The sequence below is a fragment of the Macaca nemestrina genome, chromosome 9 (assembly GCF_043159975.1).
Source record: "Macaca nemestrina isolate mMacNem1 chromosome 9, mMacNem.hap1, whole genome shotgun sequence".
NCBI lineage: Eukaryota > Metazoa > Chordata > Mammalia > Primates > Cercopithecidae > Macaca > Macaca nemestrina.
In genome coordinates, this window is record NC_092133.1 from 120731645 (window position 1) to 120754065 (window position 22421).

Consider the following 22421-nt stretch of genomic DNA (forward strand, 5'->3'; position numbering starts at 1 on the left):
GTGGTGAGAGGGTCCACGGCCAAGGGGCTCCCGGGAGCCTCGCGACCCAGAATCTCCGCGTGTCTGGCCAGGCCGCGCTGCGGGGTCGGGCTCGCGGCCTCGCTTTAATTGCTCTTGGACTAGGTCCATGGCACCCGCGGCGCGCGGGGAACCCCTCGGTGGGTCTGAAACTAGGTTAAAGCAATTAGCATGCTGCCAACATATTGTCCTGCGGCAGGGCCGTGAGTATTAGAGACTATCCGCAATTGTACCTTCGCCCACCAGGCCGCTGCGGGCCGCGGAGCCACACCCCGACTGGGCCAGGCCTGCGCCGCGCAGGACTAAGGTGCCACGCGAAGGAGCGCATCTCCAGTCCGCGCTCGCGCCAGCGCCATCTGCGCGCGCGCCAGGCTTCGCCGTCCAGTGCCGCGCGCCCCGGCTCTGGCGGGCAGGAAAGTACGCCCCGAGATCCCGGGAGGCGCTCTTGGTCACAAAGGAGACAAACCCAAGCCTGGACTCCCAGGCTTTCTGGCTAAGCGACCTCGGCCGCGCCCTCGCTCTTCTCCCCTTCGCTAGGGGGCGACCCTACGCCCCCCGCCTCAGGCTCACCTTCTCCCCAGGTTGCTAGCCGAGGAGGGTCAAGTTCTGTTGAAGGCAAAACGAACTCAGTTTTAGAAGTAAGCCTGTTGCAAAGATGGCAGGGGTAGCGGGCGGCTTCTTCCTACCTTACCTAAAAGACCCTGGATTTATGTTGAGTGGCCTCGGAGTGGTCTCTAGGCTTTGGCACCGTAGCCTGTCTCATCTCCTTTGTGAGGAGTAAGCCTGAGTTCCAGGTACCTGATGCTGTTGCTGCCGAAGAAGTTGGTCACAGGGCAGCTCAAGAGTAGCCCCTTTCCCAGCCGGTGGAAGGAGAAAGGCCCATTCCCTTAGCCCACTAGCCCCCTGCTCCCACAGTACACCGCGCGCTCACTTTTATACACCAGGAATAGACAGGGTAGGGGTGACCTTGGGTAAATCAAATGTCGTCTCTGAGTCTTAGCTTTCCCATCTGCAAAGTGGGAACAATAAATACTCCAGGATGTATTTGTATAGGGTGTTTGGAAGGTGGGCTAAAAATACATACCAAAGTTGTAGGGCAGGCGACCTAGATGAAGTGCTGTCATAGAAAGTTGAGGTCTAATCCTCTAACCTACCCACCTTTAGGCTAAATCTGAAATGTAGTTTCTTACTAGAGAGCTATAATTTGAGTCTCTGGTTCGGTTAATTTTTACTAATTCTTTTGAAAGATTATCTATCAAATCATGTACTCACAAACCTTCAGGAAAAGGTGTAAATAGTATTTATTGACAACGCTTAGAAATAAACCATATCTGGCAATAAATAAGCATGACGTTTTCTGGCCAGAGTTCTCCCAACAACACAGAGTTCAGGAAAATCATAGGCTATTGCATATTTTCAGAAAATCAGGATAAATTATATAAATTATATATTTAAAAAGAAATCATCTATTTCATCAACTCAATAGGATAATAAATAGATAAATAATAAACAGTTGATTGCCATTAGAAAAATTTGATTCTTAAATTACATTTACATTATAGATATTTACATGTACAATATGCACAGAGACATAATCAGATCCTCAGCCGAGTCTGGGACTTCTCAGGACACAAACTCAAATGGTGGTTCGTTTTCTATGTTGTTGAAGGAAGCTTTGCTGTTGAGTTTTCTGGGGTCCTCTGGGGTCCAGACTTTGGCTGTTCGGATAATATTTTGTTCCTTGAGTTGTTTTTCATCAGTCCATGAGAGAGAGTGTCCTGCTAGGGGAGGGAGGCCATAATCAGGGTCGCTGGGGGATGGGGACCCTGGACAGGTGAGAAGAGAAGACAGACTGTGAATATCCAACCACATTCCCATTGGTCCCATCAGGTCCTTTAGGACCCTTTCCTGGGCACCTCAACTGAGCAGGTGTCCTCCGGTTACACTAGAACCACCCTCTTCCTCCACACTTCAAGCCCCCACCATCCCCTCCCAGGAATCCGAGGAGCTGCAAGTCTGGCGGGGACGCGCGCCCTTGAGAGCCGCGGTCAACGTGGCAGAAAAAAAGAAAAAAGAAAAAACAAACAAACGAGAAACGCGAGCTCGCATTCAAGGTTGCCCGTGCCCACCGACAATCCGTCAGTCCGTCATTCGGCTTGGCAGTCAGCTCCCCCAGCCCCTCCGGAGCCTTCGAGTGCCCGTCCCCGTCTACCTGAGCTGGGAAGCGGAAGCACTTACGGGTGCCCCGATGGCAGATGATGACCTTCTGGGCCTGGCTGCCCGGGCTGTCCCCGCCCAGGCGCCCGCTGCCGCCCGGACCCCCGCAGCCTCCCGCGCCACCGCCGCGCAAGGGCAGGTCGGCCTGCACGAGCTCGCTGAGGAAGTTGATGTAGCCTATGGCCAGGCGCAGCGTGTCCACCTTGGAGAGGCGCTTCTCGTAGGGTAGCGTGGGGATGTGCGAGCGCAGCCCCTCGAAGGCGTCGTTGATGGACTGCATGCGCCGCCGCTCCCGCACGTTGGCCGCCTGCCGCAGTTGCTGCAGCTCCGCCTCGGAGCGCACCCGCCGCCGCCGCCGCGCAGCCGCGGCCGCCGCTCCGCTCAGGCCGCGCAGCCGCGCCCCGGGAGACAGTACTGCCGCCCCGGCGCACGGGTAGGCCAGGCACGAGGGCGGCGAGCCGGGCGAGTAAGGGAAGCCGCCTGGGGGCGCCCCCGCCTCGCAGCAGTAGCCGCCGCCGCCGCCGCCGTCCTCTGGCTCACCGGGGCCCCCCGAGGGCGGCGGGGCGAGCGCTAGCGGGGCGGCCGAGGGCGCGGGCTGCAGCAGCAGGCACGCCCCGTCGCGGTAGCAGTACTCGTGGAGCTGGTGGCTAAGGAACTCCACCTGGGCCTGCTCATCCGCCAGCAGCTCATCACCGTCCTCCAGTGGGTCCCGGGAAGACTGGTCGGTGAAGAAGTCTTCCTCGTCGAAGTACGGAGAAGGAAAGGCGTCCAGGCCCCCGGGGAAGTGCTCCAGCAGCACCGCGTCCATGCTTGCCGCCGCAGTGGGCAGCGGGACTGCCGGGCTGCGCGTTAGTTCTTGGTAAGTTTCTGTGGCCGGCGTCGCCTGTCCGAGCCCCTCCCTCCCGGAGCCCTGGCTGGGGGCAGCTAGGCGGCCGCTGGGCTGCCCGCCCCCGGGCCTCCCTGGAGTGCCCGGGGCCGCTGCGCTCTGGCCGGCGCCCGCGTTGCGCTGGGGAGGGCTGTGAAGGACTTGCTGGAGCTGAGGGCTGGCACGCGAGGATTCTTATAACAACATCCACAGGCGCGTGCCAGGGACCCATCGCGCCAGCCAATCAGAGCGCTGGGTGCCGGCGGCGAGGGGGCCCGGAGGCGCGGCGGCGGGCGGGGGTGGGGGGCGTTTTGCTCCCTTTGGGAGCTCCTGGGGTGAGGAAAAGGCGGGGTCGCGCGGCCCGGGACTCCTTGCACTTCTCTCCTCTTGTTCCTCTGCCTCTGCGTACTGGATTCTGTACCTGCCCCGCGCGCGGCTCCAGGGCCACCTGCGTACCGCGGTGCCCACCGCCTACCTGCGCGCGCTGAGCAGCGCCGGGTCCTTCTGTCCTGGGGCTGGGGCAGCCGCGCGCCGCGTCTACAGGCAGCCAGAGAAGCTCCTAGGAGTGCGCGCCGGTAGCCCAGATGGCGAGAGCGGAGGCCGCGCGGCGATCGTCGTCCTCCGCGGCAGCCTGGGCAATCCAAGGGTGCTGCCCTCAGGGGCCAGGTGGGTGCATTCCGCCACCCCCTTATCCGAGGCGCGCGGGGCTCCGGCCTGGGTTCCACTGGGGGCTTCTGTCCCATCTCTGGACTTTTCAAGGGCTTTTGCACAGTTTGCAGAGTATATGCGGGTGGCATTGGAAGGTGATCCGGGCCCACTCCCAAGGCGTTCCAGATGCAGCACGGGGGTTGGGAGCGCACCTATGGGACGCCGCTCCGGAGCCTGGCTTCGGTGCCTGGTGTCCGTCCCCAGCGACGTCGGCTCAGTGGCAGCCTCCTCTGCCCTCCCTGGCCCGGCCTGGAGAAAGGAATGGGGAGACGGGAGGGGCTGCCTCCGAGAGCAGCTCAGCAGGGCGCGTTTCTTCTGAGAGCAAATCTAGACCCTAGGGATTCTGAGCAATAAACCGGATACAAAAGGAGTCAATTGAATCGTCTGCTCCGGCACAGTCCAGAGGGAGGGCATTGAAGTTAAAGGGCAGAGTGTGAATCGTTTTCAAAGCCCGAGTCTCTCACCTTTCTGACTGGCCACCGGGACCATCCCTGAATGATTTGTTTTTTTTCTTTCTCGACCTTTCTTTTCTGAAACACACATACACACCACACACACACACACACACACACACACACACACACGCCACAAAACGTGTGCAACTCTGCCCCAAGACAGACTTAATCACAGACTGTGATGCAACGTGAATTCCTCCCTTTAAGAGCAACAAATAAACACTTCCGAGGTCTGGGCAATTCCGGTTAAAAGCCAGGCCGCAGCTTCCACCCCAGAAGAGTTCAGAAGCGCAGCCATCCTGCGTCTTCTCCCTACAGAGGACTGAAAGGAGTCGTCCTCCTGGGCCACTTCCTTTTTCAGGCACTTGTCTCACGAGAGGCTTCTGTTGGGTATTCAGACACCTCTCAAATTCCAAGTCATGCCTCTTCAGATTAGTGATTTAAATACGATTCTTGGTTTTAGACACTGCACTGTAATTAACTGAATTGAGACCAGAGTTAAACCAAAAGATACATAAGGTTAGAAGGCCAGAGATTGCCTTACCTTGAACTGCCAACAACCGCAAACAATTTTAACCCAAGGATGGACTGGTTTTCAGTAGTTTTTTCCTGTCTTAGTTTCTCAGCCTTCATAGTGAAGGAGTCGTTCACTATTTGCATATCCTTAAAGGCAAATATGGACAGGTTCCTGGTGATAGAGCCTGAGCTGTGATTCTCTGCAATTAGATTTCTCTTTCTGACCTCAAAGGAAGGGAAAAGGGTGTGTGCGTGTGTGTGTGTGTGTGTGTGTGTGTGTGTGTGTGTGTGTGTGTGTATCAAGACCAGAAATCTAGCCAGCTAGTGATGTGCACCCTCCCTTCCTCACATAGACTAAAACTAAGTGGAAATATGCCCGTGCCCGTGGGGCAATGTGAGGACATGCAAGAGTAACAAATTACTCAGCTTCAAAGCCTTATCGGAAATACTGATAACTATCCACTGAAGAGAAGACTAGAATTGAGCCTACAAAGTCTCTTTTCAGGAGGTTGAAAGGCTTTCTCTGGTGGCTCTCTAGACTGGTGGCTCTTGAGAAACTATGTGTCATAGACATGTGGGTAGGTGGAGGACTGGGAGACAGGGGAGTGAATGTGAATATATGGGTATCTGTTTTTTCTTTTTTGGGGGGGAGCATGGAGGTTGGGGGATAAAGTCTCGCTCTGTCGCCCAAGCTGGAGTGCAGTGGTGCGATCTCGGCTCATGGCAACCTCCGCCTCCCAGGTTCAAGCGATTCTCCTGCCTTAGCCTCCCGAGTAGCTGGGATTACAGGTGCCCGCCACTACGACTGGCTAATTTTGTATTTTTAGTAGAAACGGGGTTGCAGCACTTTGGCGAGGCTGGTCTCGAACTCCTGACCTCAAGTGATCCACCCACCTTGGCCTCCCAAAGTGCTGGGGTTAGAGGCATGAGCCACCATGCCTGGCTATATATGGGTATCTTTTTATTCAATATGATTTTAGCAATCCACTTCCACAGAAAATCATCTCACATTTTTGATGAGTTTGCGAAAAGAGTTACAGAAATTCACCTTGAACACCCAGTGAGCTCATGGGACATTCACTGCTGGTAGGAAGCTTATTGTCTTATGAAGGGGGCAGAACTAGCATGCAGGCTCTGGGTGGCTCCTAGGGGTGCATGGATGAGCATGGGGTAGGAAGAACAGAAAATGTACTCACTTGTTTCAGACATAGTCCTTCCTACCCTTCCTCCTCCTCCTCCCTCTACTGCCCTCTAAGTTTTTAGAGAATTGCTGGCTGTGCACACTGGCCTTGTTGAGAATCTAGGACAAGGCCTACAGACAGTGACGCTGTGTCTCTCACACACACACACGCACACACACACACACACACAGGCTTTAAGTAAGACATGATAATTCTTTACTCTTATAAAAAGAAGAAAGACTTCTCCGCTAATAAAGGGAATTTTCTCTGGGTCACTGGAGGTCACGACCATGTGGATGGCTGCCCTCTGCCACTGGAAGCAACAGGTTGGATGAGAAGACTGAAACTGAGCCTTATCTTGCCAGGCTAAAGGCCCCCCACCCTCATTCCAGTCATGCCCTCTGCACCCCTGGATTCTCTGGGCAGTTGGGGAGCCTGGAGAGGGGCTTGGTCACGAGGCTCCAGGAGTCTGAGAGAGACACACACAGAGAGAGAGAGAAGGCTGCTCCCAGAGCTGCAAGCCACTCTATTCTCTGCCAGGCTCAGGCTTCTTCTCACCACACATTGTCCCCATGAGAGATGTCCCCTAACCTTGTAAAGAGCTCTGCCTCATTATAGAATCGTATCTCATCCCATGTGGTGGGCAGTAGAAGGAGCACTTGGTTCTTTCTAGTGCCAATCCCTGGTGAGACCTCAAGACTTTTTCAAGTCTTCAGCACGGGCTCAGTGCCACCCTGTTGCCCTGGTTCTGGCAGATTCCCAGGCTTCCTTCCGGCTGCCCATAGGTCTTGCCCCATCTCCTAGGTTCTCAGCTGCAGGAGAGCTTCTGGCCAGGGCCATTGATGTTGAGCCTTGGTCTCATCTCTCTGTCTCTGCCTCTCTCTCGTTATTGTTTTTAGAGACAAAGTGTCGCTCTGTCACCCAGGCTGGAGTGCAGTAGTTCGATCACAGCTCACTGCAGCCCTGAACTCCTGGGCTTAAGGGATCCTCCCGTCTCAGCTCCCTGAGTAGCTGGGACCTCAGAAATGAGCTCTCTTATGCTCTTGCGCACTCTCTCTCTCTCCCTCCCTCCCTCTCCCCACACCTAGCTATTTCTCCCTCTTGGGGACTTGAATATTTATTCATTTGTTTCTCATCAAACATTTTCAGAGTCTTTTCCCAGCTTCTAGGAAAAATGACGAGAGGGTTAGAGCCCAGGTCCCTGGCTTTGTCCAGGATGAACTTGGGGCAAAGGCCACTCATGAAGAATGGCACCTCCTGGCTCTTCATCATCAGCTTCCCCATGGAACATTCTCATAGTGCATGATGCTGGGTGTGTATCCTCCCTTCAAGAACCTCGTCTTGCAGAAACCAGGATGCAGCTGTCTCACCCACAGTATCCCACATGCCTCCTTAGTGCCTGAAAGCAGGTACTTGTGGATGTGGCTCACAGTCTGTTCCTAGCTTGAGAAAGGGTCCATGTTAATTCCTCATGGCCCATACTGTTCCCCATCTCAGAAACACAGAGGTGATGGCAGGTGGGTGGTTTCTCCTCTCCTGTGTCCCTGTCACCACTCCTTATCTGAGATATCTTTCTTCTCCCCGCTTGAGTGGCCAGGCACCCTCATTGGTCCACTCTTTATCCCTGTACTCTTGGGAAAAGATATGGAAAATATACTCACAAGGTTCACGCTGAAAGGCCTCTGAGGCCCAGAGACGTTCAGAGGTTTCCCTAAGGTCACACAGCAAGTTAGTGTCAGTTTTTGTTTTTTTAAATACAGATTTTTCAAAAATAGAGACAAGGTCTGCCTATGTTGCCCAGGCTGGTCTCTAACTCCTATCCTCAAGTGATCCTCCCACCTCAGCTTCCCAAAGTGCTAGAATTACAGGCATGAGTCACCATAAACAGCCAAGTTAATGCCAGTCTTACCCATCTCAGCCCAGTACTGGCTCCACTGACTGCTGAGAACAGATTCCTGCCCTGCTTCCCTCACACTTCAAAGGCATATTTGTACCTATGTGCAGTGTTGTCTAGGCTAGTCTTGAACTCCTGGCTTCAAGATATCCTCCCACCTCAGCCTCCCAAAGTCCTGGGATTACAGATGTGAGCCACTTTGCCCAGCCTCCCCTTTTTTCTGAAGAAGTTGTTGAATGTAGTTGCTTTAATATGATTTTCACATGCATTAGCTCATTAGCTCCTAATACAGAACTGTGAGATCAACTGGGCAGGTATTTTATTAAACTTTTATTTTTATTTCTTTTTTTGAGACAGGGTCTCACTGTGTCACCCAGGCTGGAGTGCAGTGGTGTGATCATAGCCCACTGCAGCCTCTAACTCCTGGGCTCCGGGGATCCTCCCTACTCGGCCTCCTTAGTAGCTAGGACTACAGGTGCACACCACCATGCCCAGCTTGGGCAGATTGCTTTTTATCATTCACAAGTGGAAACAGATTTAGAAGGGCTAACTGGCTTGGACTGACATGCTGGCACTATGGAGCCACAAGTAGAAATAAATGGGTTTCTAGCACAAGGGAATGGGGATCTCTTGTGGGAGGGTTCCCTAAGAGACGTTCTCCACTCAGTGGCTGCTCAGCCTAAAAACAATACATAACAGCTGGGCGCAGTGGCTCAAGCCTGTAATCCCAGCACTTTGGGAGGCCGAGACAGGCGGATCACGAGGTCAGGAGATCGAGACCATCCTGGCTAATACAGTGAAACCCTGTCTCTACTAAAAAATACAAAAAACTAGCCGGGCGAGGTGGCGGGCGCCTGTAGTCCCAGCTACTCGGGAGGCTGAGGCAGGAGAATGGCGTAAACCCGGGAGGCAGAGCTTGCAGTGAGCTGAGATCCGGCCACTGCATTCCAGCCTGGGTGACAGAGCGAGACTCCGTCTCAAAAAAAAAAAATACATAAATAAAACTGGGCTGTCTCCCACTGAGAATGAGGGCAGGAGGCACATATCTGTGGTAAAATACAGAGAAGACCCACAGGCTGAATGCCAGCCCCATTCCTTCTTGCCTTTGCATTTCTCCTTGTTAAACATTAACTTTTAAAGTGAGAACCACCTAAATGCTGATATAATTATCCAAATAAGCGTCTTCTGTCATGCCAGGGTTTATTTGATGAATAGCAAAGCTTCTGAGCTTTGTCCTTCGCTTTCGTTATTCGGCAAGGTGTTTGAACTTTAGTAATGTAAACACTGCAAGTCATTATTACTGGATGTCTGTATCTTGGCCTCCGAAGGGAGCAGTGGAAAGAACAACAATGAATTTAATAGAAACAAAAAATTTTTTCTCTATTTCTTGTCAAAGCTATACATGTTTTCTGTCTTCATGTCCTTTGGTAGGGCCTTAAATGAACTATGGTGCATCTGTATAATGGAATATGCAGCAGCCAGAAAAAACGAGTTGTTATTTTTGTTTTTTAATTTGGTGATGTGAAATATCTCCAAGATGTATTGTTAAGTGAAAGAAGCAAGAGTGACTAGTATGTTCCTTCTTGCATTTAACAAAGAAGACAGGGAATATATGTAAGCATGTTTGTGTAGGCATCAAATATCTCTAGATGGGCAGGGTGCAGTGGCTCATGCCTGTAATCCCAGCACTTTGGGAGGCCGAGGCGGGTGAATCACCCGAGGTCGGAAGATTGAGACCAGCCTTGCCAACATGGTGAAATCCTGTCTCTACTAAAAATACAAAAATTAGCCAGATATGGTGGTGCGTGCCTGTAGTCCCAGCTTTTGGCGAGGCTGAGGCATGAGAATTGCTTGAACCGGGGAGGTGGAGGTTGCGGTGAGCTGAGATGGAACCACTGCATTCCAGCCTGTGCGACCGAGTGAGACTCTGTCTCAAAAAGAGAAAAAAAAACAAACCTCCAGATGGATACCCAAGAAACTAATGCAATTATTGCATCAAGAAAGGAACTGAGTGGTTAGTGGATAGAATTATTGTATACTCCTTTGAATCTTTTGATTTTTAAGATATGTGAATGTAGATGCAGGATTTTTAAATTTTAAAACTTTTTAATTTTTAATTTTTATGGATACATAATAATTATACATATTTTTGGATCACATGTGATATTTTGATACCAGCATACAAAGTGCAATTATCAAATCAAGGTAATTGAGGGTATTCATCACCTCAGACAATTATCACTTCTTCATATTGGGAACATTCCAGTTTTTCTCTTCTAGCTATCTTGAAGTATACAACCTACTTGAGTTTGAATTTGGCTGACTTTTATATTTAGTGGGTTCATGGTGAGGCCCCAATAATAGAGGTTAATTGACTAACCGAGTGGATAAGGTAGGCTTCACCACAGCAGCTTTTAGAAAGTACTGACTTCTGGGGGGGTATAAATTTCCTTTTTAAAAAATATTTTTTTCTTTGTATATTGTATTTATTTTGAACATTCCTTTTTGAAAAAACTATTTCAATAGCTTTTGAGGTACAAGTGGTTTTTGGTGACATGAATGAATTGTATAGTGGTGAATTCTGAGATTTTAGTGCACCTGTCGCCCAAGTACTGTACGTTGTACGTAATATGTAGCTTTTCATCCCTAGCCTCCATCCCACCACCCCACTTCTGAGTCTCCAAAGTCCATTTTATCACTCTGTAAGCCTTTATGCAGGAAATTTTTTAAAAGTTAATGAACTTATTTTTTTAAGAAAAATTTTGGAGTTTATTATGTCTTTATATAAACCCTGGAGGAGCCCTTCAGAGATCTGGATCGTAGCTTGTGCCATTTTAAAATATCAGCAAGAACTAGGTGGTAGGTGGGAACAACAAGGGCTCGCAGGGGCTGTCAAGTAACCTTGGTGACTCCCTTCCATAATAATCTAAAATGGGTGGCACTGGATGCAATGCTTTTTCTTGTATGAAGTCAATGTCGAATAAAGTTTAGAGAGATTCAACAATGTAAAACACATTTTAAATTACTAAATACTCATGAAAACCACCACATTTTCGCATTGTCTGCAATGGCACAACCTACTGGTGACTGCTGTTAACATTTTGGTCTATTTTCTTCTGTGTGTTTCTAGTTCTATATCTTACAGTTTTCACTGGACAGCATCTCATAATTTCTCCATCTCTTTCCTGGCAGGCTTTAATGGTGGCATGATTCTTCATCACATGGCTTTACTGTTGGGTAATTTCATGTTCACTGAGCACCACTCGCTTCATCTGAGAACTCACAATTCAGTTCATGTTTTCTGTATCTCTTTGACTGCCTTTGTATTCTATTTGTGGTCTGACTTTTTGTTTTTTGTTTTTTTTTTTTTTTTGTAGTAGTACTACTATTCCTCTTGTTCCCTTAAAATCTTGTCTAGAGCAAAAAATTCTTCATCTTCTGGGTTAATCTGTGCTTGAAGAAACATATGCCAGACCACACCTGGTTCAAGCACAAAAGTGCCCAATGTTAGCCAAGAAACATTAGGTTTTTGGGAAAGCTGCCTGAAATCTCAAGTGTACAGTTTTCCTGCTTATGCTTTTCAAGAAATAGGCAGCTGCATGTCCCTAGCCATGCCTCTGCTCCTGCATATGCAAAAAGAAATTATCCTAATATTACCTCATTGGGTTATTGTGAGGATTAAGTGAGTTAACAGATATAAAGCACATCAACAGTGCCAGGCACATAGTAGTAGTTGCTTAATAAGTTATTTAGTAGTAGGTGCTCAATACATGATGGAATGGATATGTGTAAGTCATCGTGAGAAGTGGGAGCCTGCTTAATCACACAGGAGTCATTCCTGGTGTTGGCCACCGCATCCTACCTCCTAGATTCATAGTGGAGAGTATCAATGACTATATCAACAAATACTGAGTTTAATTCACTGTCTACACTGGAAGATGCAGCATACTTCTATTCAGCTATTCTCATGACTTTTGGAGCAGTCAGGATTATATCTAGTTACAGCTTTTTGCTAATGCTCCTGGCTTTAAAGTGGGGACCAGAAAAGTAGTTCGTTGGCCAGGCATGGTGGCTTATGCCTGTAATCCCAGCACTTTGGGAGGCCGAGGTGGGAGGATCACTTAAGCCCAGGAGTTGCCTCGGCAATGTAGTGAGACCCCATCTCTACAAAAATTAAAAAAGGTAACTGGGCATAGTGGCACATGCCTGTGGCCCCAGCTACTCAGGAGGCTGAAGTGGGAGGGTGGCTTGAGCCTGGGAGGTTAAGGCTGCAGTGAGCTGTGAATGCACCACTGCACTCCAGCATGGGTAACAAAGTGAGATTCTGCCTCTTAAAAACAAACAAACATAAAACAAGGCAAGATGCTCAGGATGGTGGGCGGGAGGCAGGGGAGGTGTTCCCACAGGCCAATCTTTATCATTTCTCCTCTGCAGTGTCCCTCTCCAAGTCACCAGTTAGACTGATTCCAAGACTGTGAGTGCAGGAGCCCAGGGGAAGACAGCTTTCCCCGTCTAACTCCCTCACTCTCCCCAGCCCTGCAGAGAAGCCAAGGATGTTTGTTTCACTTCTTATCTGAAGGATAAGCCAGGCTTGTTATGGGACACGGTTGCCTCACAATCTGCTCATTCCTCTGTAATCAGTATTTATAGCCATTTCTCTCTTCATAACAAGGGGACTCTCCATTACTGGGATTGAGTTTCCTGGCAGGACCTATCATTGGACCTCTCCTTTCTGTGGGACTCTGATTTTTCTGGATCCATATTTCTTCAATGAAAGCTCCATAGTTTTATTACAACAATTTTTAAATTTTGTGATATCATTTAGATGATAACCTTTAAAAATAATGACAATGAAGTATGGGCGTCTGCTGGAACATCTAGATGAGCACCTTAGGACTTGGTCCTACCATGGGACATGGGACCTGAATCTGGGCTTCCATTCATGTTTAAGATTAGGGGGTGCCAATCAGGCAACCTTAATTACTGCAAGCTAAAGAAAACACACAGAGATTGTGCTTGTGCCTAGAAAAGATGAAATAGCTGCACAACAAGCTAGACAGACAAAGCTAGCATGGTAGTTCAATTAAACTGGGGTAGAACTATCCCGTGGCACACAGTGGACTGAAGAGAGGAACTGATACCATGTTAGCTTTGTAGGTGGCATATGTCACTATGACAGAGTCATATTATCTATCATAGTAAATGCTGGTTAATTTGAATTTTGTTGATTTATAAACTTTTTCATTTTAAATTTTGTCTGGCTTTGTAGTTATCCAAGAGCAGTACATAGAAAGAGTTTATTCTGATGTTCTAAGTATTTGTGAATTACTAATTAAATTATTAATATGAAATTACTTAAGTACATTACTTAATTTCATATTAATAATTATTGAATGTGACACTGAGAGCCCATAAATGTTTTTATTTGTTGCTGTTTTGTTTTCCATGAATGTTTAAATTTCTTTTTGTGCATGTTAAAAAATGTACCCAGTGTATTACTACAGTCTTATTTGTGTGCAATGTAAGTAATCTCTATGGAGATTTTATACAAGTACATACATATGTGTATGTCTACAGGAATATACACATATGTACAGGCATGAATATATATACATATTAAAGTCAAGATTGAGAAATACTGTTCCAGATGATTACCAAATACAGACGTTTGGCTTCAGGAGGTAGATAGCAGAGAGGAAAGAGGACAGGAGAAGAAAGTGAAAAGGAAGTGAAGTAAAATAAGAGGGAGAAGATGCAAGAAGAAGAGTTGGAAAGGTAAGAAACACACATGAAAGGGCAGAGAATGGAAAAGCATGGACATTTGGCCCATATCACCTGAATTCAGATCCAAATATCTGCTCAAATGTCCTTATAGTCGTCTGTTCCTGGATCAACTATTTAATCTTGCTTAGATTTAGTTTCATTGGATAGTGAAAGGGGAAGAAATAACAATGTTTACCTTAAGGATTGTTGTGGAAAGTAAAGCAAATGATTTATGAAAAGCATCTGATACGTAGCAGGCATTCAATGAATGCCAGTTCCCATCTTGCTTCCCCTAATGAGTAAGTTTTTTTTTTTAATCAAATGTCTATAAAGTACAGAAGAAAAAAGAAAAAAAGAGGCATGCATGAGAAGTGATATTACAGGGGTTCAAAGAAGAACTGGAGCACTCTCTTCCACTGGTATCTTTCACCTTGAGCCTTGATTATCTGTATCAACTTAAAAGTTCTTTTTTTGACTATACACCTTGCATTATTTTGGATAAGTGTTCTACCTTCTGTAACACATGTCTAAGGATAAGGGTGATTAAAATATAACATTTATGTCTCTCTCATGTAATAGTTTAGCATAGGCAATCCAAAGTTTATATGATGACTACATGGGTTGGAGGTCCAGCTTCCTTGCAGCTTGTTGCTCTGAAACTTGCTCCTGAAACATGGCTTCCATCCCTGAGTTTAAAATGGCTGCTCCTACTCCTACCATTGCTGCATCCCAGCCAGCAAGAAAAAGGAAAGGACACACTTTCCTTCTTTCCTTTTAAGAACCCATGACCTGAAGGTTGCTTACATCGAGGCTGGTCACACTCAATTGGCCTGAGCCATCACATGGCCACATCTAGCTGCAAGGGATGCAGACAAACAGTCTTGAGGTTGGTAGGCATGTTTCTAGTTATAACTTAGAATGTTATCAAAGAAAGAGAGAAAAGTAGTGTGTGTTGGGGAGATGGAGATTAGCTGTGCCCAACGCACCTTATCATTACCAGTTTTGAGTATGACCTCTTGAGAATATATGTATCTTTATATATTTTAAATTGCACACAAATAGGACTACATTGGGTACATTTTTCAACATGCACAAAAATAAATTTTAAGAAGGTGAGTAAAGATGTAAGTTCTAAAATTCTTCCTGCACCTCAGTAGAATATCTTACTTGCTTTGGAAACTACTACTCTATATAATGCTGAACAATCACTTAAGTTTGTTTTCTTTTTGTTTTGTTTTGAGACAAGGTCTCACTCTGTCACCCAGGCTGGAGTGCAGTGGCATAATCATGACTCACTGCCTCCTCCACCTCCTGGGCTCAAAGAATCTTCCCACCTTGGCCTCCCAAGTAGCTGGGACTACAGGCACATGTCACCACACCCAACTTATTTTTGTAGAGATGGGGTTTCACCATGTTATCCAGACTGGTCTTGAACTCCTGGGCTCAAGTGATCCACCCACCTTGTACTCCCAAAGTTCTGGGAACACAGGCATGAACCACCACACCTGGCCACTTAGGTATTTTTTTAAGCTGAATAATCTTGTTGTTTTTCATCATTATATATGAAGCTGTAAACACAGAAATGCTGAGAAAATGTCAAATCATGCTGTTTTAATTTATTTATTGCTTTAAAGAATATGTTTTGAGCATCAACTATGTTCAGGTGACTGTGTTATAGATGTGGAAATGCAGAGATGAATATGTGCAATCTCTGCCCCTTAACACATTCTTGGTGTAGTAAAGAGAGGAGTAATTATGATCCAGTTCAGTGAGGGCTATATTGAGGTATAAGTTGGTATAAGAATGAAGGGACAGGGAGAGCTTCAAAAGAGGAACAGTGTTGGCCAGGCACGGTGGCTCATGCCTGTAATCCCAACATTTTGGGAGGTTGAGGCAGGCAGAGAGGTCAGGAGTTCAAGACCAGCCTGGCCAACATGGTGAAACCTAATCTCTACTAAAAATACAAAAATTAGCCAGGCATGGTGGCACGTGCCTGTAATCCCAGCTACTCGGGAGGCTAAGGCAGGGGAATTGCTTGAACTCAGGAGGGAGAGGTTGTAGTTAGCTCCGATTGTGCTGTTGCACTTCAGCCTGGGCAACAGAGCAAGACTCCATCTCAGGGGAAAAAATAAAAGGAACAACGTTGAGCTAAGCCAGTCCTGAGGAAGCATGACCACAAGAGGAGGGGCAGAAATGTGCTTCTGGGAGGTTGAACATATTTACAAAAGCCTAGAGCTGTCAATAGCCCATAGATATCCCCAGCAAATCCATGAGATGTTAGGGGCTCAGCCCCAAGCACAGCCTGGGTTCTGCACCTTCCAGTGTGCCTTTTTGCATCTCCTTTCTTAGTCCTGCGTCCACACCCCAGCCCCATCCCAGGCATGGAGTGGCCTCATGGTGAACACATGGATGACCCACCAAGACTTGTGTCTTCAAAGAATGCCCAGTGCTCCAAATTATCCTTTTTGCCCTCTTTAGAAGCCAATTACTTCAGGGCCATTGGTCTCACTTAGAGGCCATAAAGGAAAACATCTGCTCCCGTAAGGTATGAGCAACACAGAGCAACCACATCATTCCCTCCCCAGGATTTGATTAGGACTCTTGAAAGGTAGTGCCATAAATCACAGGAAGGGATTTTTTGAATCTGGCATTTGGGCCTTAGTGCAGTCATTTGAAGGCATTTTGGGGGTAGACAGAGATTTCCTCGTGTCTACTGAATCTCACTTTTATTTAGCCTTTACCAGCTCTAGAAATAGATTTCCCTGTGTGCACCTCATGGTAGAATGTCTTTCTGTATCCTCATACACTCCTGATTCTGGCTTTTTTTCTTTTTCAGAAGCTTGTTATCTACTACACCTGAGTACAAACCCATTGTAGAAATCCAAGATGGTGCTAGGAATATATGCAGAGACTCCTAAAAATGTTAAGGGATGTCCCAGATGAAACCAAAGCTGAGAATGCATCATCTGTTATATAATATTTCCCTGCTCAAATTTAAAATGATGTGAGGGATTTATGTTGTCATTGACCTTAGAGGTCTCCAGGACTTAGAGAGTACATTTCGTCTTCAGCTGGACAAGTTTGAGCAGAGAAGAAAGGAAGGTACAGATAGATTATTTTATACTTTCTGGATGCTTTACAAAAAAAAAGATTAACCGGGAAAGCTTCCACCATACCTAGGCTTTGGGAGCCAGTGGAGCAAACCACAGATACTCTAGTTCTTCCAGGCAGATGATAGCTTACACTTCTCTACCCTCTTCAAGGTGAAATGTGGCCATATGACATGCTCAGTGAATGAAAGATGTGTGAAAATGACATGGTACCTCTGGGAGGAAACTTTAAGAGCCAGTGCACAGTTTATCTCTTTTGCCTCCATATTCTGTACTGATTGTGGACATACATCTTGGGGCAGAACATCTGTCAGCTGGGGACCTGGAGTGACTCTGATGAACAAAGTTCCCCAGCAAACCTTCATAGAATGGGTAACCTGGACCAGAAATAAACTTTCGTTGTGTGAAGCTGCTGAGATTTGGGGGTTGCTACTGCAGCAAAACGTAGCCCACCTGACATACCTAGGTTGGTGCATGTAGCATTCTGCACCTAGTGTCATTGCATAGAGACTCAGTACCTTTGTGGATTTGTTTACAATCTTTTGGTTTTAAGTAGTGGAAGCCAATTTGAACTAAGTTAAACTTTAAAAGGGGGATACATCATGGGATACAGAGCATCTCCTAGAATCTGATAGCAGGAATGTAGTGAGGCCTCAGGAGGCAGCAGTGCCAAGTGTTGTAGAAACTGAAGATTCTCCCCTGATACCTAATTTCTCCTTCCTTTCCTAATGGCACTCCAGGATTTTAGCTGGGCACATAGCTACCCAGAATAAAAACTACATTCCCTGCTCACCATGGCAGCTTAGTGTGGCTATGAAACTAATTTCTAATTAATGGGTTGTGACCAGAAATGAGGCCAAGCTTTGGGATTCAATCTTTGAAGGGGAAAGACATGTCCTATGTTGTCACTTCCTCTGTTTCCACTGGTTGGAATGCTGAGGCAACAGGAGGAGTTGGAGCAGCCACTGTGAACCATGAGTTGAACGCTACATGTTGAAGATGAGCAAATACACAAAAGGAACTGAAGTCCTCCATATCATTTACAGTCCATACCAAGCCTGGAATACCTATCCAGCTTCATTTTGTCTTTATGAGAAATAAATAAACTTGTATCTCACATTTTAAAACTTTTTAAAATAGAGCAGCTAAACTTGAATACTAGTCAACACATCATGATCTAGAAAGATGCCTGGACATTGTCTCCATCTTTCCTGTGCTTCTCTCTGTTTCCTTCTGCACATATTCATCCTTTTCATTTTCTATGGATCAGCTTTCTCTGATTTCTAGTTATTTCATAGAAAACGTGGCTGCCTCAAAGAAGCACTATGTTCATGTATGTAACACACATTTATTAAGCACCTGTTCTGTGCTGGGAAATCTCTCTTCTATGTACTGTTCTGTCTGTTGCTAGCATTAAACACTAGCAGAACACAGATCCTTTTTTCCGTGGGGCATACAGAGGAGTCAAAATGAGGAGTAGAGGTAGACAGTAACGTGAAACAGAATGATCATCTTGAAATTGAAGAAATAAAAAATTTTATTTAAAAAAGAATTGTATTAAGGATGAAGTCAAGAGGGATGCTAAGGATGGAAATGTAGATGGGATCTAGATCAAAGAAGACCTTGTAAACTGTGTTATGGAGATGGGCATCCTATAGATAGTCATTTCCAGACTGGATAAACCTTATAGGGGTATGGGAAGAAACTATCAGAACTATCATCTATATTTTTATCTTTTTAAGAAAAATTGTGTCTTATGCATTCTTTGTAATATATATAACTGATTTGTATAGCAGTACATGTTTATAACTTACATATAATTAATTTGGGAATAGAAAGCTGACAAATGGTTTTACCCAGGGGGATAGCATGATCCAGTTTACCAATTACAAAGGGTGCTTGGGGCTGCGGTGTGGAGAATGGATGGAAGCAAGGCAGGACTACAGGTAGGGAGACTGAGCAGAAGGCTGTGGCAGCAGAACAGCTGGGATATTGTGAAGGACTGAACTGGGTGGTGACTGGGCAGATTGGAGAGAGATTTTGGAAAGAGAATTACTAGGACTTCTGAACTTATTGAATGCGGGACTTGGAAAAAGAGAGAAGGAAAATATGATACTAAGGATTCTGCTTTTGCCATCAGGATGAATGGTAGGCCTGTTACTGCAATTGTAGGCAAACTAAGGTCTGTAAATTGGCCCTACATTGAGGGACATGGAAATTGCTGGTGAAAATGATTAAAAACAGTTTCAATGTGAGACTGGGGTGCAGAGTGATGAAGACTGAATAAAGGCAACGAACTTGATTGAGACACCTATCTGGGGGAACTTATTAAGAGGTAGAGTTGTGAACGTGATAAGAGAAATGTCAGGGGGTGATTTTTTGTTACTTTTTGAAGATGGGAAAGACTTTCACCCTGGGAGGAATCTATTTTCTCCCCTTTATTCTCCTCTCAAACAATCCTTTTTAGACACACATCCATCTTCCTTATCCTTGGCCAACTTCCTTATTCCTGGACCAGCTTCTCTATTACTTTAAGAAAATCATTTTATTTTATCTGGTCAAAAACGAATCCTAATACTTGATGACGCATATAAAAGTAATGACGGTGGTGGACTTACATTAAGGGAAAGGAAGTTTCATCTAACATTAGACAAGACAGACAAGCTGTAAAACTTTTTGAAGTTCCCTTTAGACACACCCAACATTTCTGTCTCCTTAATCTTTTCTTCAAGTTGGCCCTGAGTATTATTAAACACCACTTGTTCTTTTTTAAATTGTCTTAATATCATAGCAGTATTTCTTGTGCTATTTTTCTTTTTCGGTATTTTCACCGTGTGAAGGCTTTTCCGGGCTTGCCTAGGGAGGAAACTCCATTCACAATTTACTCCCTAAGGAAAGAAAGCATTTCAAGGTTTTGCTTTAAAAGCCAGCTTGAGGGGTGGGGGTGGGGCGGGGGGCTCAAGTTCTTGGTTTGTCAGGTCTTCGGGGCACAGACGGGTACAGGAGTGACCCACTAAAGGCACAGCTGTTGATGCAGCCCAAAGAAGCTAACGTACCTTTCGTGGTTTCTTCTGGTCAGGGAGTGACTGTGGCTTTGGGAGAGGTCAGTAAGGAGAAGTCCACACTGCTGTTTAACCAGAAACAGCTGCTAAATGCGCCTGGGCTCAGGCCCTTCTTTGCACAGGAAGACAGACAAGGAGAGGGCAGGCCTACCTGGAAAGTTCAAGTTAAATCCTGACAGGCCTCTGGAGGCCCAAGCAGCCCAACGTGTGGGCAAAATGTTTCTTCCCCGGCACACCGCTTGCCTCCCCGGAGAGGTTCAAGCGTCCTATGACCTCCTGCTGCCCTTAGTCTTGAAACCAAACCGGGACTGGGCAGCCAGGCCCCTGCAGCTTTTTCTGTCCCGACCCCTAGGACGTCCGTGGGCACCCCTGGCTGGCTGCTATGGCTGCAGAAGAGCAAGAGCGAAACCGCGCGAGTGGCAGGAGCAGGCCAGGCCGGAGGCCCCTCCCCGGCTCCCTCTCCGGCGGCCTGCCCTCCCCCTCCCGGGACGTTTTTATAGCAGACACCTGCAGCACGGGCGGCCGCCCGGGTTCCCGACACAAGGCGCTGGTACCTGAGCCCTTGACTGGTAATGCACCATAAACAGCTCCTTTCAGGCCCTTTCAGAGCGGGAGCGCGGAGGTCACCGTGTCTACAAACCCCTCTGTGTCCGCCACGTCTCCTGGGCCCTGGGCGCTCAGGCCTCCAGCCGCAGAGCACGCCTGCCCGTGGGAATCCCAACACTTGTGCTCTGCGAGGCCGGCGGGGCGGGGGCGGGGAAGTGGGACCACCCGGCCCTCCCCAAGCCCGGCCGCCTCCGCCCTCCCCGCCGCTCGTTCACAGAGCGCAGAGAGTGGAACGAATTGGGTGCGCAGTCCTCAGACGCTGGCGGAAATCAAATGATAAGGCGAGGTGGGACACCCGCTCTCCGCCCCGCGGCCTACGTCCACCCCACGGCAAAGGTATCACGCGGTGTGTCCCGCCTCCCGGCACCGCGAGAGGCGGGATGACTCTGCCTGGGCCCCGGCGCAGCCAAAGGCCCGGCTCGGTGGGGCGCGATCCCAGATCGGCGCGCACAGCCCTCCGAGGGCCAGGTTGGATTGGGTGCGGTTTTACCTGTGGCGTGGGTGACCCAGTGACTGGGACCCGGGCCAGTGCTGTCAGATGTGCACGTCCTGGGCGGGGCTGGAGGCCGAGTGTCACTAGTAGCGGCGGCGGCGAGGCAGCCATTCGCCGCCTCCCAAGCCCGGCGGTGCGCGCAGGGCTTGGAGCACTCGGTGCTGAGACGCGAATGCGTATAAAGAGAAAAGTGTTTCCAATGTTTCCCCAAAATGGGGAACAGGGAAGAAGGACAAGTATCATGCAAGACGCCACGGCCACCTGTCTTTTGCCGACCATTCTGCCTTCTTTTCCGGTGGCCTGGCTCTGGGCACCAAAAGGCGGGGAGAGGGCGCCGCGCCCTAGAGCCAGCCGCGCTCGGGGACCGCAGGCGGCGTTGGCCCAGGCCACCCAAGTCCAGCAGATGAGCCCTCGTCCTGCGGGGGACCGGGCCGGAGGCCAGGGGGACGTCAGTGTCGCCGGAGGGAGCGCGCAGTCCAAGGCCGGTGCTCCGGCCCCGCGCGCCCCCTCCCGGGTCCGCAGGGAACCCGGGTTACCTGGGGAGCCGGGCTTTGTCGGCCACGCTGGCTCTCCGAGGCCCCAGAACTAATTAAACGCCTCTTTTGGCCAAGGAAAGCCTTGCGCCGGACGGGGGTGGGGGCGTGTGGGGGCGGCATGTGGGCACGGGAATAATCAGCCCCATTCTTGCGCTTCTACAAAACCCGCGGCGCAGCGAGAAGTGAACAGCGGCCGCCTGAATGGCGGTTTCAAAAGGCGACACCTGCAAGCGCGGCCGGTTGTGAATTGAATTGAGTCAAATGCGGCGCCCGCTCGTACCTGAGCAGCGAGCTATTAGTGTCAGGCGCTCCCGGTCGTCCGGGCTGGGAAGTGCGCGGCCCGGCCGCCCGCGCTGAATGCAGCAAGCTGCGGTGCGGCCGCTCCATGGGAATGTCGCCACTTGTGCTGCTAGCGGTCGGGAGGGGGTGCGCTGCCCTTTCAGAGACAGACACAATTAGGCAAAATGCTCAATGAACATTATAAATGACGTGCGATCGCTCTGCAGATTGCCTGGCAAATCAAATTATATGGTCGCTCGCGGGCAATTTCCATGTGCTTTTAAAACTTGAACAGGTATTCGCCCATTTAAAAAAAAAAAAAAGAGGGGGAGGGGGGAGGCGACTCAGGGATTCCGGAAAAAAAACAAGTGAAAGAGTCGGTGTTGAATATTCACATGTCCCCTTTGTTGGCGACTGACTTCACAATGGGCTTGGAGAGGGGGTGCGTTTGGACGAGACACATTTTTTACTGTCTTCCATGCCGCAGAGGAAGGCACCAGAAGTTTGCATTTATTACAACTCACAATTACAGTGGGACTCCCTTTTTTCTTTTAAGACTAAAATACTTCTCATAATGAATGACTTGAAAGCTACTGTCATTCTAATAAGATGGAAGAAACATTCTAATCAGATGGAAGCGCGCCCGGGTGCACTTGGGGAGGAGGCGGAAAAAACCCTGCGCTTCTCCCTGGCACCGAGCATTAATCCCGGAGGGAGC

General features: G+C 48.3%; 1 protein-coding gene across 1 annotated transcript; it reads right to left on the reverse strand.

The window, feature by feature from the left end:
* Window positions 1-1368: 1368 nt before the first annotated feature.
* LOC105480033 (pancreas associated transcription factor 1a) lies at window positions 1369-3379 on the reverse strand. The gene is made up of 2 exons (XM_011738467.3): window positions 2257-3379; window positions 1369-1844 (listed from the first exon to the last, which is right to left on the reverse strand). The coding sequence occupies exons 1-2, from the start codon at window positions 3041-3043 to the stop codon at window positions 1642-1644; spliced, it is 990 nt and encodes a 329-aa protein (XP_011736769.1). The 5' UTR covers window positions 3044-3379; the 3' UTR covers window positions 1369-1641.
* Between the last annotated feature and the right edge of the window lie 19042 nt (window positions 3380-22421).